Source organism: Mercenaria mercenaria, chromosome 3, assembly GCF_021730395.1.
Source record: "Mercenaria mercenaria strain notata chromosome 3, MADL_Memer_1, whole genome shotgun sequence".
NCBI lineage: Eukaryota > Metazoa > Mollusca > Bivalvia > Venerida > Veneridae > Mercenaria > Mercenaria mercenaria.
The window spans coordinates 91,852,666-91,870,832 of NC_069363.1; the positions used below are offsets into that span (position 1 = coordinate 91,852,666).

The 18,167-nt window shown below is 35.0% G+C and overlaps 1 protein-coding gene across 1 annotated transcript in view; it reads right to left on the minus strand.

Annotated features, from left to right (window-relative positions):
* Positions 1-2,593: 2,593 nt before the first annotated feature.
* The window catches only part of LOC123524048 (exosome RNA helicase MTR4-like), a 35,251-nt gene continuing 19,677 nt past the window's right edge, over positions 2,594-18,167 (minus strand). The window contains exons 14-25 of the mRNA XM_045301923.2: positions 17,564-17,689; positions 17,006-17,156; positions 16,279-16,523; positions 15,667-15,789; positions 13,167-13,277; positions 12,284-12,376; positions 12,009-12,104; positions 11,372-11,535; positions 6,749-6,911; positions 4,828-4,990; positions 4,226-4,330; positions 2,594-3,540 (exon numbers count right to left, since the gene is read on the minus strand). Coding sequence (XP_045157858.2) covers positions 3,488-3,540; positions 4,226-4,330; positions 4,828-4,990; positions 6,749-6,911; positions 11,372-11,535; positions 12,009-12,104; positions 12,284-12,376; positions 13,167-13,277; positions 15,667-15,789; positions 16,279-16,523; positions 17,006-17,156; positions 17,564-17,689 — 1,593 coding nt within the window. The 3' untranslated portion in view covers positions 2,594-3,487. The remainder of the gene's footprint in view (positions 3,541-4,225; positions 4,331-4,827; positions 4,991-6,748; positions 6,912-11,371; positions 11,536-12,008; positions 12,105-12,283; positions 12,377-13,166; positions 13,278-15,666; positions 15,790-16,278; positions 16,524-17,005; positions 17,157-17,563; positions 17,690-18,167) is intronic.

Sequence of the window (18,167 nt, forward strand, 5' to 3'; positions counted from 1 at the left end):
CTATTAAGACTAATTGCGATGTGTTTCGAAAAAGTCTTATTTCAGCTCTTATAGGTTAAAGGTCAGTAATTCAAATCCTTCTTTGTTTCATATAAAAAACGACAACTTCAGATCGTCTTTACGTATCTTTAGAGAACATCACTTTTTCCTACACCTATTTTTCATGAAAGTTCTATCACAAATTAACGTAAAAATGAAAAGAAAATAGGGGGTTATGTTGTTCCTAGTGAAATGCCAGTCAGTTGTGGTCTGTTACCCTAAAAATGGCGCATATTTGCTCTCGTCCACGCAATAAACACCTACTTCCAGTTTCGATCTGCAAAACTTGCCATGTGGGGTGTATGAACATGAAAACCGTCTCATTTCATGCAGAATGTATTCTAGTAGTGAAAAATGGTGATTAAAGCACTCGTTCTACATGAATTTGCGCAAAAAATGGGAAAATTAGGATCTACTTATTATGGATTTCTTTCGACTACACCACGGAAGCACGTTTTCGACCGAATTACTGACCTTATTCCTATATTGAGAAAGGAACCGAGATCTTATGGTGATACAAGTTGTGTGCAAGTTTGGTTAAAATCAAATCATAAATGAAGCTGCTATTGTGCAGACAAGGTCAAAATAGCTAATTTTGGCCCTTTCAGGGTCCATAACTCTGGAACCCATAAAGGAATCTGGCCAGTTCAAGAAAGGAACTAAGATCTTATCGTGATACAAGTTGTGTGCAAGTTTGGTAAAAATCAAATCATAAATAAAGCTGCTACTGTGCAGACAAGGTCAAAATAGCTAATTTTGGCCCTTTCAGGGGCCATAACTCTGGAACCCATAATGGGATCTGGCCAGTTCAAGAAAGGAATCGTGATCTTATGGTGATACAAGTTGTGTGCAAGTTTGGTTAAAATAAAATCATAAATGAAACCACCATCGTGCAGACAAGAAATTGTTGACGGACGGACGGACGCACGCACGAGGGACGAAGGGTGATCACAAAAGCTCACCTTGTCACTATGTGACAGGTGAGCTAATAAAGGTCATCTGCTGGTCGTGATCAACCTCCCTATCAAGTGCTGTGATCCTAGGCCCAAAAGTTATCGTCCGGAAACAGTGTAACTGTTCCGGGTCACTGTGACCTTGACCTTTGACCTACTGACCTTAAAATCAGTAGGGCTCATCAGCCGGTCAAGATCAACCTCCCTATTAAGTTTCATTAACCGGGAAGCGTTTAACTGTTCCGGGTCACTGTGACCTTGACCTTTAACCTACTGACCGCAAAATGAATTGGGGTCATCTGCTGGACATGAACAACCTCCCTATCAACTTTCATGATCCTAGACCAAAGCATTCTTGAGTAATCATCCGGCATAATTAATGTACTTGAAGCAGCAGCCTGTCTGCTATACCTAGACACAACAGCCTTTATTTGTGACTGACCTACTTTGCGGTGCATGTATCTGCCTGTGATTGTTGAGGGAGTCTAGTAATAGCTTTTAATTTTTGGTTTCCTTGCAAGATTCTTGTATACGAAGTTTGATCACAATACCTTTCCTAAATGTAGTTTTTAATTTTTCTAATTTTCAACAGCATCTTGACAATGACACGACTCATCCCCAACTTAAGTTTACAAAGTGTTTGCAAGTACCCTTTAAACACTACAGAGTATTAAGGGCCAGACGGGCAAGAATCAGAATCTCCAAGAATTTCCAATACATACCAAATACATGGTTCATACAGGACTTGGCAAAAAAAATTCAAGGACTTTTCAAGGACTTTTTATTGATTTTCAAGGACTATTTTAATCGCTTTAAATCTTAAATTACAAAACCATTTAGGCTCTTCATAAGGCATTATGATAGAAGAAAAGTTACAGAACAGTTTTATTTTCCATAAGCTACAATAGCATATCTTAACCTTTATGAGATCTTTATGATTACCTTTTATGAGCTATATTTGCATGTATACATACTTAGTACATGTTTCTTATAAGTCTTTCAAGCTCTCAGGACTAGTTTTCAATTTGTCCTCAAGGGACAACACTTCTTGTTTATGCGTGTGATTTCAACGCACTTTCTCCCATAGTTCCGACATCAATGAGTTTATCACATACACTTATGCTTGTCTGACTTAAACTCCTTTAACCACGATGAATAATCATCCTGTGTAAGCCATTTATTGGCGAAACTACATTTATTTTTTGGGCCACTCATTGTAGTTGTTGATAAGTCACGCTACAATGACCTTGCGCATAATATTTTAACGTTGTGAAAATCGCTATTCCGTATCTAACTTCTGTACCGAAACGGTGTTCAACTAGCGTTCCCTCCGTGGGTGTTCATGTATTTTTATTTTACACCGTTTTTTCGCTCGTTTTGACTTATTTATTATTTATTTTTTGTATTTTTCCCCTACAATACGATTGCACCCCCGTTTTTAGCAAAATTTAAGGACTTTTCTACCTTTTTTTCAAAATTCAAGTACTTTTTCAGGGGATTTTTGGAAGAAAAAAATCAAGGACTTTTCAAGGACTTAGGATCAAATTCAAGGACTTTCAAGGACCTGTGCGAACCATGAAATATATGACACAAAAGCCAGAAACCTTTCACAACTGATTCTTTAATAAGTTTTTGTACAAGTAACGACATATTTAAAACACATGTTATTATAATGATATGGTATTTACAACGATATATAGCACATACTATATACTTAACTGCATAAAGACAGTACAATCTAGCTGTGACTCTGAAATATGCTTTATTATGCCCTTCATTTTTCAATTAATTTCAAGGTATTACTGTTTTTGATTCCAAACATTTGGATCCTGGAAAATGAATTACTTTCAGAATATCATTATCACAGACCTTTCACAAATGGAACATTATCAGTTAAAACATATTTATTTATGACTGCTTTCTGCATAAAAACAGAGAAAACCAAAAAATAATTTGAAGCGTACCACCCTTCTTGTAGTGCATGGGCACAATGAACAAATTAAAGGCATTTGTTCAATTAAAACTAAGCACTCTGTAACAAAATAATGCATTATCATTTTCTATTCTCTGTCCGTCCAAGTAGTTGTCTATAGGATGTAAACATACATTCTATTGCTGAACCAGATCTGTCAGAAAATCTAAATGTATCTGCTCAAGTGTTTCTTTCCAAGTTAAAATGAATCACTTCTTACCGAAGTTATGAAACACATAAATTTTCACGCTCTATTTCAACCCTCTCCCTTGTAAGAATAACCTTACACCTGGCAATAATCTTTCCTGAGAAGATGGTGGTGAGTTCTGGCAGTCTGGTGACTGATATCTAGCAGCTATTTCTTTGTTCACTGATCACCAACGACTCATATTAAAGCAAGAGGTTGTGGTCGGTTAACGAAGGGAGACAACCCAAGCTAACTCAGCATTTCACCAACTTTACTTTCCTTGGCACTATGTACCACACAGCAGTTCAATGTATTGTTCCATTTTCCATTTCTGCACTACAAGTACAAACTGGCTGCAAATACAATGTCTCGCTTCATACTTCTTATACCTGAAACACATCACAAAATATTAATCTAAACTAATAATCTAATGTGGAACTCTGCTATGTGCTATAGAACAAACTATTCTTAAAATAAACAGGAGTTTTTATTATTCTGCAATGCATTTTAAATGACAATCAGAAACTTCTGGCATGTAGCAACTACCAGAGATCTATACTATATGCATAAACCTATGTATGATGTACATCAAACATTAATAACAAATGACTGAACATTTCTCTAATCCTGTTCCTGAAACTTGACCTAACCAATGTTCCTGGATTCCAGATCAGTACTTGGCAAGTAACTTACAACTTCCTCACATGAATAAGAAATCTCCAAATTTCTCCAAACTAAGAGTCTTCTTTCAAATTGTCATGGAGAACTTTTGATTTATATTCTAATGCTCTATTTACTGAGATAACTGGGTCAGCTGAATGATTATGATTGAAACCAGGTAATGACATCACAAAAAGATTTTACAACTTATCTAAAGCCAGCATCTTTGTTCCACTCCAGCCTTTTTTTTTTTTTCTTTTTTTTTTTTTTTTTTTTTTTTTTTTTTTTTTTTAAACATTTTTTTTTTGTTATCAGAGACAGATGTCCTTTCTGAAATTCTTCTGACTACAGTACACTAGTGCATGAAGTATGGACGCAAAACTGGAGACTAGTAAACAGCAAGAATGTTCAAACCTTCATTGAATTTATTTTCCAACTCTGTATTTCCTATGGCTTTTGCTGACTGTACCATCTGTCTCAAAGTTTCTTCCAATCTTCTCATACATCTAATAATACTGCCTACAATCATGGAAAAGGGGAGGCAACTAAAACATTAATTATCTACAGAAAGAAGTTTAAGAGAAGGCATATTCCTAACATCGTCACCTATTGTTACAGCATAAATATACATATAGGAACAAAGTTAATGTGTAAATTTATCATCCCATTTAAATATTATTAATCTGAAAACATTAGGGGTGGTGGTCATGGACCACGTGCACACATTCATTCTATACAAGGAGTGATGCAATCACAAACTTATATCAAGAATGCTGATTTAAACCTTAACAAACTAGGAATATCACTGGGTACTGGCACTCCTTCGAAATATTACACATAACAAGAAGCTGTACAATTTAAATGCAAGCAATTCTGAATATTTCAAGATGTTCTCCTTTTTTCTCAAACCTGACTATCATGAAATGTGACTGTTTTCCTGATTTTGCTTCAATTTTTGTAAAAGCAGCGACGAACACATCAGGAGAGCAAACATTCGGCTCACATAATGTCCATACCTTCAAATATGTCCGTCATTTTACAGATCTCGAAGAAGCTAGCACCACTACACCAGGCATGGACTACATCCATCATATTTGGTTTAAATGAAGTTACATATTCTTCCTCATCTATCTCTAGTTTCGCCTCTTTACTCACTCGAGCTATTCTTCTCGCTGTATCCTGTCAGTAAATAAATATTTTTTTACCTGACTCCTAAGATTGCGTTACAAATCAGAAGTAAGTTTTTCCTTCCTTGTAAAATGAAACGGAAGTTTTATCAAGATCCTTTCAACAGATTTGATAACAATATTGTTTTAAAGATTTGAAACGAAAGATAATTACCTGACTCCTAAGATTGCGTTACAAATCAGAAGTAAGTTTTTTCTTCCTTGTAAAATGAAACGGAAGTTTTATCAAGATCCTTTCAACAGATTTGATAACAATATTGTTTTAAAGATTTGATACGAAAGATAATCAAAAAGACTAAGGACAGACATAACAATCTCAACTAATATTTTTACTTCCTTAAGAAATGCATTGGCATGTTTGTTTTCTTGATAACTTTTATCCCAATCACTAAACTAAAGTTACATGAAACTTCCTTTTTAATTCCCTTCCACGGCATTTTTCTGATTTAGAAACAGTTACACTATTATAATTTTAATGCTTGTGTGCACCAAAGATAATCACCTTCTGCCATTAGGTACAAATATGCAGCTAAAGCATCTTCTTTGAACTAGCATGATCTCTCTGAGCAGAAATTTTGAAAATAGTTAACTAATTTCTGGCTGTATTGTTCGAACCATGAACGAATGAAAAGCATTTTTGAGTCGGCTAAAGGCTGAAAGCCTTTTGACGAGTCCTTGCTATCCAACGATTCTCTAAATGGACCGAATAACATGTGAAGGGATGTAGTTCCATTAGATTTCTCAAATTTCAAACAGTTCACTGCATGAATGAAGTTAAGTTGTGTCAATTCCCTTTGCTATGACCAATATACGATGTAATCTGTCATATTTATGACTTGTAATTGTGCAATTCTCGAATGTAACTCATTAAGCATAAATGTGCATTTTAAGAATTGCGCAGGCTTACAAAGCTTGGGTAACATCCAGCGAAAGACAAAAAATAGTTCCACTGCAGGGCTCCAGATAAGATGCGTATTAGCGTAAATTACGTATAGAAATAATGCAAATACGAATGTCTAATAATTTCTAAGCGTATAAAAACGTATATAAAATTACAGAAACGCACACAATGCTTTTTTAAAAACAAAATCTGAATCGTCTGGATGCGTTAGGTAACATAGCCGATCAGCCTTAATTCTCCCACATTGAACGTAAACACGCATCGTATGATTTCTATAAACTTTGCGTGGGTTGAATTTTGCAGTCAGTAAACGGATAAATTATCGGAAGAAGAAGCTCTTACTGGTTTGTTTAGTTACTACTGATATTAAAAATTATTTTAATTCTTATTTTTCGAGAAATAAACAAATCGGCGAAACATTAAATTGTATTTTCTTGTAGTTTTTGAAATCGAAAGTAGATCGTCTATGTTTGGCGAAACGAAACAACTTTTTTATGAAAAGATTTAAATAAGAGGTAATTTAACCGTAAACTTCAATGTCAGATACTGCCAATTGCTGCTAAATGTCTTCGTATCATCACAATTTGTAAAATATATTGTTCAAATTGGAGAAAAGTGTAATCGTATCCGGATATAATATTTTGGGTAAATATCGAGCTGTGTTATGAAATTTTAAGAAAAAAAAACTAAAAACAAACTGAAACTCGTAGACTATACTGTCATTACATCAATCATTAGCCGACTCAGGCCATTCAGGCCTTTGATTTCTAGATTTGTTTCAGGTTAGGTTTGTTTTCAACAAATATGTCCAAACATGAATAGAAAATGACAGTTAAATGCAGCACATACCTGTAACAATCTGAGTGGACCTGACAAAGATTCTGTAAGTTTAGGAACATCATTTGAGCCTTCTTGGAACACAAAACAGCTGAGTAATGCACAGGCCTGCTGTGCTGTCAGATCATTGAATACACCATTGAATAACAACTCTGTTATCATTAATTCATCTCCACTGGAAACAAAACAAAATACCATTTCTTACACATGAAAATGAAGAATAATGAGGCACTCTTAGAAAATTATCTGACAGACAAAGGTTAAATAATTTAGTAATGTCAAAATATTTTAATAGATCAGGTTTTTGACCTAAAAAACAAGAGCCATGTTAGACATGGCTAATCCCCCCGCTGGACATATTATAATTGAAGGCTAAAGTTCCTGGCAAGTTAGTGTCTGAAGTATTAATTTTGGGGAAAGCTTTGAAGAACCATTTAGCTGTGGTCCGCATCAGGGGTTTTAAAGATGTGGAAGAAAGAATAAGTCAGTGGTGAGGTGGTTTACTGCTAAATTTTATTAATTTTCATGAACAGTACAGCTATGATGTTTTTCTATATGGCTACTGTAAAAAGAAGGAATGGAAAGCTAACAGGGAACAAGAGTGCCAGAATGTCACAATATACGCCCGTCACAGCAAATTTCTTTACTCTAGCAGCTGTATTTGCAAATGGAATTTTAATTTTGTAGTTGTTTAGTAATCATTGTAAGTCTTTTGTTTTTCTAAGTCCACAAAAAAACTCCTTACCAGGTAGAGATACCTTAAAATACACCTAAAATTGTAAAGTAACATCTATGTTGTACCACAGAAAAGTGGTCTTGTTTTTTCCCTACGGTCAATTATAACAAGAGCACCGCCTTGCGGGTGCTGAAGCTCATCTGATTTTTTTTGTGTAATAGAAATATTGTCCTACCCATGATTTTCTAAGTCTAAAAAGGGCCATCATTCTTGCAAAAAGCAGGATAGAGTTATGTTTCTTGATGTACAGTGTCCACTTATGATGGTGAAAAACTGTTGCAAGTTTTAAAGCAATAGCTTTGATAGTTTATGAGAAAAGTTGACTTTAACATAATACTCAACCAAGAAAATGATTTTCTAAGTCCAAAAGGGGCAATAATTATTGCAAAAAGCAGGATGGAGTTATGTTGCTTGCTTTACAGGGTCAGCTTATGATGGTGAACAAGTGTTGCAAGTTTCAAAGCAATAGCTTTGATAGTTTAAGAGAAAAAGTGGACCTAAACATAAAACTTAACCAAGAAATCTGATATTTTCTAAGTCCAAAAGGGGCCATAAATCTTGCAAAAAGCAGGACGGAGTTATGTTTCTTGCTGTACAGGGTCAACTTATGATGGTGAAAAACTGTTGCAAGTTTTAAAGCAATAGCTTTGATAGTTTAGGATAAAAGCTGACCTAAACATAAAACTTAACCAAGAAAACTGATTTTCTAAGTCCAAAAGGGGCAATAAATCTTGCAAAAAGCAAGATGGAGTTATGTTTCTTGATGTACAGGGTCTGCTTATGATGGTGAACAAGTATTCCAAGTTTCAAAGCAATAGCTTTGATAGTTTAGGAGAAAAGTTGACCTAAACATAAAACTTAACCAAGAAATCTGATATTTTCTAAGTACAAAAGGGGCCATAAATCTTGCAAAAAGCAAGATGGAGTTATGTTTCTTGCTATACAGGGTCAGCTTATGATGGTGAACAAGTATTCCAAGTTTCAAAGCAATAGCTTTGATAGTTTAGGAGAAAAGCTGACCTAAACATAAAACTTAACCAGGCAACGCCGACGCCCGCTCAAGTGATGACAATAATTCATCATTTTTTTTTCAAAAAATCAGATGAGCTAAAAATGTTACAATATAAGTTATTTATAGTAACAAATAAGGGAAGTTAATCTTAACAAAAAAAAAAAAAAATACTGTAAGTCCACACAAAAATCTTTACCAGGTAGAAATTGGTCAAAATACTCAAAATTGGATGTAGCATGCATGCTGTACTACAGAAAAGTGGTCTCGATTTTTCCCTACGACTAGTAATGAAAAAGTTACAATAAAAGCTATTTAAAGTAACAACAAAGGGAAGTAATTCTAAAGAAGGGAACTGTGCATGACACTTCCATCTCATGTTGGTGTATAATTGTGCCAAGTTACATCAAAATCCCTCCATGCATTAAGAAGAAATACTTCTGACAAAGTCTTTCTTGTATCTGACCTTTGGCCTCTAAGTGTGACCTTGACCTTAGACCTAGGGACCTGGATCTTGCACATGACAGTCCGTCTCATGGTGGTGAACATTTGTGCCAAGTTGTATCAAAATCCCTCTATGCATGAAGAAGAAATGCTCCGGACAAGGTTTTCATTCTTGTATCCTTTAACCTCTAAGTGTGACCTTGACCTTAGACCTAGGGACCTGATTCTTGCGCACGACACTCCGCCTCGTGGTGGTGAACATTTGTGCCAAGATATATCAAAATCCCTCCATGCATGAAGAAGATATGCTCCGGACAAATTTTTTTAAGAAAATATGATAAAGGGGAATAACTCAAAAAATAGGCAAGGTAGAGTTATTGTTCTTGCACACTGCATTTCTTCCCAATGTGTTCTATCAGTGTATGAAGTCTGAAGCAAATCCCTCCAGTACTTTTGGAGTTATGCTCCGGACAAAATTTTTCAAGAAAATAAGATAAAGGGAAATAACTCAAAAATAGGCAAGGTAGAGTTATTGTTCTCGCACACTGCACTTCCGTCCAATGTGTTCTATCAGTGTATGAAGTTTGAAGAAAATCCCTCCAGTACTTTTGGAGTTATGCTCCGAACAAAATTTTTTAAGAAAATAAGATAAAGGGGAATAACTCAAACAAGAGCTGTCGGATGACAGCGCGCTCGACTATTCGAAGAATTGATTGAAGAATGGGGTCAAAATATTTCCATAGATTTTCAGACTAAACAAAAAAATGGATTAAACAAAAAATGTTCCTGTATTTGTGGATTTCGATTAGTCTTGCACTAAATGGCAATGTGTGACCATGATGGCAAATATGTTAAGTTATATGTTAGGCAAAACATGGACTTATATGAAAAATTTAACTAATTTCTAAGTCCAAAATGGGCCATAATTCAGTCAAAATAGTTGACAGAGTTATGTACTCTTGCCTACAGATGGAAACCATGTTGATAAACTAGTGTTAAAAGTTTCAAAGCCACAGTTCAAACAGTTTTGACAAAACGCTGACTTGTAAGAAAAACTGAACAAATTTCAAAGTCCAAAAAGGGCCATAATTCAGTCAAAATAATTGTCAGAGTTATGTACTCTTGCCTACAGATGGAAATCATAATGATAAACAAGTGTTTAAAGTTTAAAAGCCATATGACAAATTGTCTTGACAAAACATGGACATTTACAAAACAGAACCAATTTCCAAGTTCAAAAAGGGCCATAATTCAGCCAAAAAAGATGAGAGAGTTACGTACTCTTGCCTATTGATAGAGACTATTATACTGAACAAGATATAAAAGTTTCAAAGCCGTATGTCCAACACTTTACACAAAATATAAACTGTTACGAAAAACTTAACCAAGATTTCTAAGTCAAAAGGGGCCATAATTCAGTCAAAATGCTTGATGGAGTTATGTACTCTTGCCTACAACTGGACATTGTGATGGTAAACAAGTGTTGAAAGTTTCAAAACTTTATCTCAAAAGACTTTGTCAAAATGTGGACTGGTACGAAAAACTTAATCAAGATTTCTAAGTCAAAAAGGGGCCATAATTCAACCAAAATGCTTGATGGAGTTATGTACTCTTGCCTACAACTGAACATGGTGATGGTAAACAAGTGTTGAAAGTTTCAAAGCTTTATCTCAAAAGACTTTGTCAAAATATGAACTGGTACGAAAAACTTAACCAAGATTTCTAAGTCAAAAGGGGCCATAATTCAGTCAAAATGCTTGACAGAGTTATGTACTCTTGCCTATAACTGGGCATGGTGATGGTTAACAAGTGTTGAAAGTTTCAAAGCTTTATCTCAAAAGACTTTGTCAAAATGTGGACTGGTACGAAAACCTTAACCAGGGTGCGACGCCGACGCCGACGCCGTGGTGAGTAGGATAGCTCTACTTATTCTTCGAATAGTCGAGCTAAAAATAGGCAAGGTAGAGTTATTGTTCTTGCACACTGCACTTCCTCCCAATAAGTTCTATCAGTGTATGAAGTTTGAAGAAAATTCCTCCAGTACTTTTGGAGTTATGCTCCGGACAAAGATTGTTGCGGACGGACGGACGCACGGACGGACAGAGAGCATTTCTAATATCCCCTTCGCCTTTGGCGGGGGGATAAATAAGAAACTTTCATTCCTAAATGTAGTCAATCTGATAATGTTACTACTGCTGTCGGAAAAGCTTCATTAAACCTCAAGCCCAACTTTAAACAAAACTTTAAAGCATTGAGCTAGAAGCCTTTTGTATTCCTGTATATTCTGGCAACCAAAGAAGTCTGCTTAGGTGTTTGCAATAGTAGATAGTAATGTGAAAATATCTGAAGATTTGCTGCTGGAAAGTCTTCTTTGGATAAGAGTCAAAAAACTATTTCCAATAATTCTCAAACTCAAGTCAGCAAATACAAAGTTGTAGAAATTTACCTGCTAATTTCACAAGCTACTCTGCCCTTTAATTCTATCACATCAGATGCTGTACAGTACCCAAGACGTCTAAGCACTCTTTTTCTACACTTTAGTTCATCCATTTGTAATAAGGATTTCTTTTTCTTCAACTCTGCTTTTATAGCTTTAATCTCATTGGCTACCTACAAATCAATTGATTGGTTATTGAAACTAGATAATTTAAGACTTAAATTTTTTGTTTTTGTTGGGTTTAACGTCACACAGACAATTATATATATGTGGCCACTATTCTGCTTTTGATGATGCAGCAAGAGCCAATATACTCCTCTGTCTGGTCATTATTTCATCACGGTGAACCATTTAACATAATTTTTTTGGTTCAAAATCAAACAAATTCAGTGTAAGTGATTTGATTAATGACAAAAATCAAATGTGATCACCTTTTATTATGATTTTTTCTTCTTCTGATGACTTAAACCTGAAAACAAACTGATGACATGAAAAGATGCACCAGTTACTGTAGACTAGGAAATATTGCAAAGCTCTAATTTTTTTTTAATATTTGAGTAATAAGTCTATGCGAATATCACCGAATCTACAATGTCAATCAGTCAACAATATAGTATTTGGAGAACACCAAGATATCTAAAATTACCTTAACTTTCTGTTCATACTGATGATACCACTCCTCCAACTTCGGATCTTTATTCAAAGGATGTGAGTACAGTCTGTGTTCAAATGCTTCAATTTTCTGAAAAATAAATAAGAAATAAAGTAAATATGTTAAAATCGTTCACCTAATGGGATGAAGTCAATAAAGTCATCTTTTTTCATAAACATATTTATTTAAATACACTGAAAAATATGACTGGAACAAAAACTTTACTGACACACATGAATACTTGAACTCGTAAGTTATTACATTCTTACCTTGACAACATCTTTCATCGACTTCTCCTTTATGCCCATATCTTCTACAGGATCTAACAATGGCAAACCGTCCGGAAATCGCTTCTGTACTTCCTATAAAATTGTAATATTATCTTTTAAACTCTGTATAATTATTGTCTCAAATTTTATCTATTAAAGTCCTACTGATCTGTAATATTACTGGTAAAAAAATTATCAATAATACTTTGAAAACATTTAAAGCAACCAATAAATCCATTTGTCCAATGCAAGTATCAGTGATTTCACTGTCCAAAAAACATAAAAACATGCCAGTGTCTGGATTTTTTGTTGAAATCATGTTAAATAATGTCAGTAAGAAACTTTGCAGTTTGCAATAGAAGTTCTTCTGTGAACCTACATATATAATATTTTGTTTTTGTTTGTTTTGGGTTTAACGCCGTTTTTCAACAGTATTTCAGTCATGTAACGGCGGGCAGTTAACCTAACCAGTGTTCCTGGGTTCTGTACCAGTACAAACCTGTTCTCCGCAAGTAACTGCCAACTTCCCCACATGAATTATCAGAGGTGGAGGACTAATGATTTCAGACACAATGTCGTTTATCAAATAGTCACGGAGAACATACGCCCCGCCCGAGGATCGAACTCGCGACCCCGCGATCCGTAGACCAACGCTCTTACCTACTGAGCTAAGCGGGCGGGCTACATATATAATATATAATATCTAAATACGTCCATACTTTTTATACCTCTTTTCAATTTTGTGAAATACATAGCGTTCAACTGCATCTTTCTGTATGAATTCCACATGTTTTTAATCTATAGCATCTAAATTTTTATATCAGTATCTTTTTGTTTGCAGAAATACTTAAGTTTTAGCAATTTTGTTGATATGTTTCAATACCTGTATAGATTTGCCGACACTCTGCCGATTATCGAATGGACGGAGATCTTTCGGAAGGTAGAGTCTCACTGCACTTATTTCTTGTATTAGATGTAACATTACTGGAATAACCTGAAATTGATACAAATGGCTACAGAATGATCTTCTACTAACCCCAGATTATCATCAATACGAAACTGCAGTAAAGTTACATTTCGAGGGATCAGAGCATAATTTGTCTCAGTGAATATACATAAACAAGAGGACCATGATGGTCCTGAATCGCTCACCTCTTCCCACATGACCAAGTTTTGAGTATGACGTCGTTTTTTCTATTATTTGACATAGTGACCTAGTTTTTGAGCTCATGTGACCCAGTTTTGAACTTGACCTAGATATTATCAAGATAAAAATTCTGACCAATTTTCATGAAGATCCATTGAAAAATATGGTCTCTAGATAGGTCACAAGGTTTTTCTATTATTTGACCTATTGACCTAGTTTTCGAAGGTATGTGACCCTGTTTTGAATTTTACCTAGATATCATCAAGGTGAACATTCTCACTAATTTTCATGAAGATCTCATGAAAAATATGGCCTCTAGAGAGGTCACAAGGTTTTTCTATTTTTATACCTACTTGCCTAGTTTTTGACCGCATGTGACCCAGTTTTGAAACTGACCTAGATATTATCGAGGTGAACATTCAGGTCAATTTCCATGAAGATCCATTGAAAAATATGCCCTCTAGAGAGGTCAAAAGATTTTAATAATTTTAGACCTACTGATCTAGTTTTTGACCGCAGTTGACCCAGTTTCAAACTTGACCTAGATATCATCAAGATGAACATTCAGACCAACTTTCATACAGATCCCATGAAAAGTATGGCCTCTAGAGAGGTCACAAGGTTTTTTTATTATTTGACCTACTGACCTAGTTTTTTATGGCACGTGACCCAGTTTCAAACTTGACCTAGATATCATCAAGGTGTACATTCTGACCAATTTTTATGGAGATCCATTCACAAGGATGGCCTCTAAAGAGGTCACAAGGTTTTTCTATTTTTAGACCTACTGACCTAGTTTTTGACTGCACATGACCCTGTTTCAAACTTGACCTAGATATCATCAAGATGAACATTCAGACCAATTTTCATACAGATCCCATGAAAAATATGGCCTTTAGAGAGGTCACAAGGTTTTTCTATTATTTGACCTACTGACCTAGTTTTTGATGGCATGTGACCCAGTTTCGAATTTGACCTAGATATCATCAAGATGAACATTCAGACCAACTTTCATACAGATCCCATGAAAAATATGGCCTCTAGAGAGGTCACAAGGTTTTCCTATTATTTGACCTACTGACCTAGTTTTTGACGGCAGGTGACCCACTTTCGAACCTGACCTAGATATCATCAAGATGAACATTCTTACTAATTTTCATGAAGATCTCATGAAATATATGGCCTCTAGGGAGGTCACAAGGTTTTTCTATTTTTAGACCTACTGACCTAGTTTTTGACCGCATGTGACCCAGTTTTAAACTTGACCTAGATATCATCAAGATGAACATTCAGATCAACTTTCATACAGATCCCATGAAAAATATGGCCTTTAGAGAGGTCACAAGGTTTTTCTATTATTTGACCTACTGACCTAGTTTTTGATGGCACGTGATCAAGTTTCGAACTTGACCTAGATATCATCAAGGTGAACGTTCTGACCAATTTTCATGAAGATCTTGTGAAATATATGGCCTCTAGAGAGGTCACAAGGTTTTTCTATTTTTAGACCTACTGACCTAGTTTTTGAAGGCACGTGATCCAGTTTCGAACTTGACCTAGATATCATCAAGGTAAACATTCTGACTAATTTTCATGAAGATCTTGTGAAATATATGGCCTCTAGAGAGGTCAAAAGGTTTTTCTATTTTTAGACCTACTGACCTAGTTTTTGACGGCACGTGACCCAGTTTCGAACTTGACCTAGATATCATCAAGATGAACATTCTGACCAACTTTCATAAAGATCCCATGAAAAATGTGACCTCTAGAGTGGTCACAAGCAAAAGTTTACGGATGCACGCACGCACGGACGCACGAACGGACGACAGACACCGCGCGATCACAAAAGCTCACCTTGTCACTTTGTGACAGGTGAGCTAAAAAGACTAAGAACAGTTTTGCTTTCATCCACTCAATTTTTACATACTTAACATTACTGAATTTGTTTTCCACAAATCATTTGCAATACACACAGCCAGTTACTTCCATTCATATAACAAGCAAAACTAATTGTAAAACATAGCAATTATATTAGGGGCTAGTAATAACCTGAAGCATAGAGGACTTGCATTTATTCAGCCTCGAGCAGATATTTTCAAAATCATAAAGCATCAGTATCCATAAGAATACTCTGATGGAAATCTTCAAATATAAAGCGTAAGACTGCATCAACACTGCAAAATTAATCTTCATTCTCAACTTAGTATTGCCAGCTTTTCAGATAACATATCCCTACCTGCATCTCCCCTAGCACACCTACAGGACTTGGTTTAACCAATGCAGAGTTACGAGACTTTGCTGATTCTTTTGTCATGTTCACTAACACTTCAGCTATATACACAGGTCCATCATCTGAGGTCTGACAATAGCAAAATGTTTATCATACAAGGTAAGAATATTTTTTTCCCGAACATAATTTTATAACAAACTGATTCTTCATTTAAAGAAATTCTTTTGTCTTCCAATGAAAGCAATTTCATCAAGTATCCGTAAAGCAAGGATTGCAAGTCACATTGTTTATATCAAGGGGCAATTTCCAACTTCACCAGAATATGAACTGATACAAAATCCTTCAATCGGTTTTATTTTATTTTCCAGCACCATATACTAATATGAACAAGTTTACACAACTGTTGTACAGTTTACCTTTAAATACTTCCTCGCAATCAAATATAACTGTTGAATATAAATGAACACACATACATTTAACTCTGGTCAATTAAATATTGGAAACAAAGGTCCCACTTGAACTTACATAACATTATACATTTAACTCCTTCGATCTGACTTAATTAAATGGAACAATGGAACTGTAGAAAAAATTTCCAAGAAATATTAAGATACATACCTTACTCTGATTCGCTTTCTTTTGAAAATTTACAACCATCCCCCAACTAAAATCATCTGGCCCATTTTTCACATGCACAAGTCTACCAGGTTGTAGAAAGGGTAGAATGTACTGGGGTTTCTGTATATAGGTCAGTAGCTCCTTACTAAGATGATCTAGTTGTTGCCGGATCTTAAAGTAGGATGAGACCTGATCTTCATTCGCCACTTCACAGTTATTGTACTGCTCTTCAGTTCGCTTTAATTCTGAAAGAATTATTTATAAACAAAAAGCTTATATTGTGTTTGTTATTTCATGAGACAATTATTTGTTTATACAGCAAACCTTACTAAAAGTAAAATGAGAAAACTGTAAAAATTAGAATGGGTTGAGATTGCCATATACATTGCCTTCAAATGTATTTCTAGCAGCAACTCAATGCAGCAAAGTGAAAATATTTGAACAAACTTATGCAGGGTTTTCCTTGATGCATATTTTTGAAGCTGATACCTAGAGGAAGCTTCCTATAAAATGCATACATACCCTACCTGCTGTGTAGTAGATTTGTTGGAATAAATTTTAATGAAAACTGACATGCAGCTTCAGAGAACACTGTCAAAGGAATACAACACCAACTGCCTACACTGACCCTTTTGGATCAGTCAAGCTGAATTTTTCATATCTCTTCAGCATTGTGTTATTAACTGAGCTCTTGAAAAGCATTTAACACATTGTAAATGGAACTTACTTTCAATGAGATCAGGTATAGCTGCGTAGTTCTGAAACTGATAGAATGACCTCTCCAGCATGTACTCTGGGTTGATCTCTTCTACTCTCAGTAAATTCAATACCATGTTGTATGTTAGATGGAAGGCACTGTTCAATGGGTCTGCTGCACCCTAAAGGACGTTAAAATAGAACACAATTTTCAAATATAAATATCTTAAGAATTATGGTTATTGTTCAATATTTCACTTTCATGGCCATTACAGTATTTGCAACAGCTTGCAATAACAACAGAGAGCCTTAAAAGTTAAGATTGTATTTCTTGTTCTCCCACTCATGAGTATCTCCTATATCTGGCAGTATTTGCTCACTGAAAATATTTTCATTTGATATTGTAAACTCACTCTGACTTTTGATTTTTTACTCACTATTTGTACTTTTTTTACTCGTAAGTACAAGTTGTTTAAAAACATATTCATCTTCAATCTGTCCAATTAAAATACCTATCCATGAAATATTTGTAAAGTCATCATTTACTCATATACCAAATTTTGAAAAACTGAAGATCAGAAAAGCTTACCTTTAAAACCAGTTTCCCAGCAGCTGGCGGCATTTTCTCATCAATCATCAGGATCACAATACCTCTGTCATCTAAGCCACGCCTACCAGCACGCCCACTCATCTGTATGTACTCCCCTGATGTTACCTAAGTATTTCAAATCATTATTGTCAAAGCTATATTATTTCTATACAGTTGAAACATGTTTGTTTTTTTTTCAATTTTAATCACCTGTTTTATTTTACTGATATCTAACTTTCTGTTGGCATAAAGTTTTATGGTTTTGCCCAAAATGGCTGTTGCATTGGATATGAATATGTTGATCTCAATTTTTAAAGGTAATACATAGGATTAATTTTGTAGACTGATGCAATCATGAAAACCACTGAAATTATTCCCCCAAGAATATTACAGATTTCACAGTATTTAAAGTTTTCATATCAGCAAGAAACAATCTTCTGTCTCGAGTCTTGATTTAAAATGTTACTGTACATTTCAGGATGATTCATTTTAACCTTTACAAAACTCCAAACGTTTTCAAACTTAAGATTTATGGCTCTTTAAGCTTAGGGCATTTAATGCATCATGTTGTAGATGAAATTTGTGTGAGTAATACTAAACACAA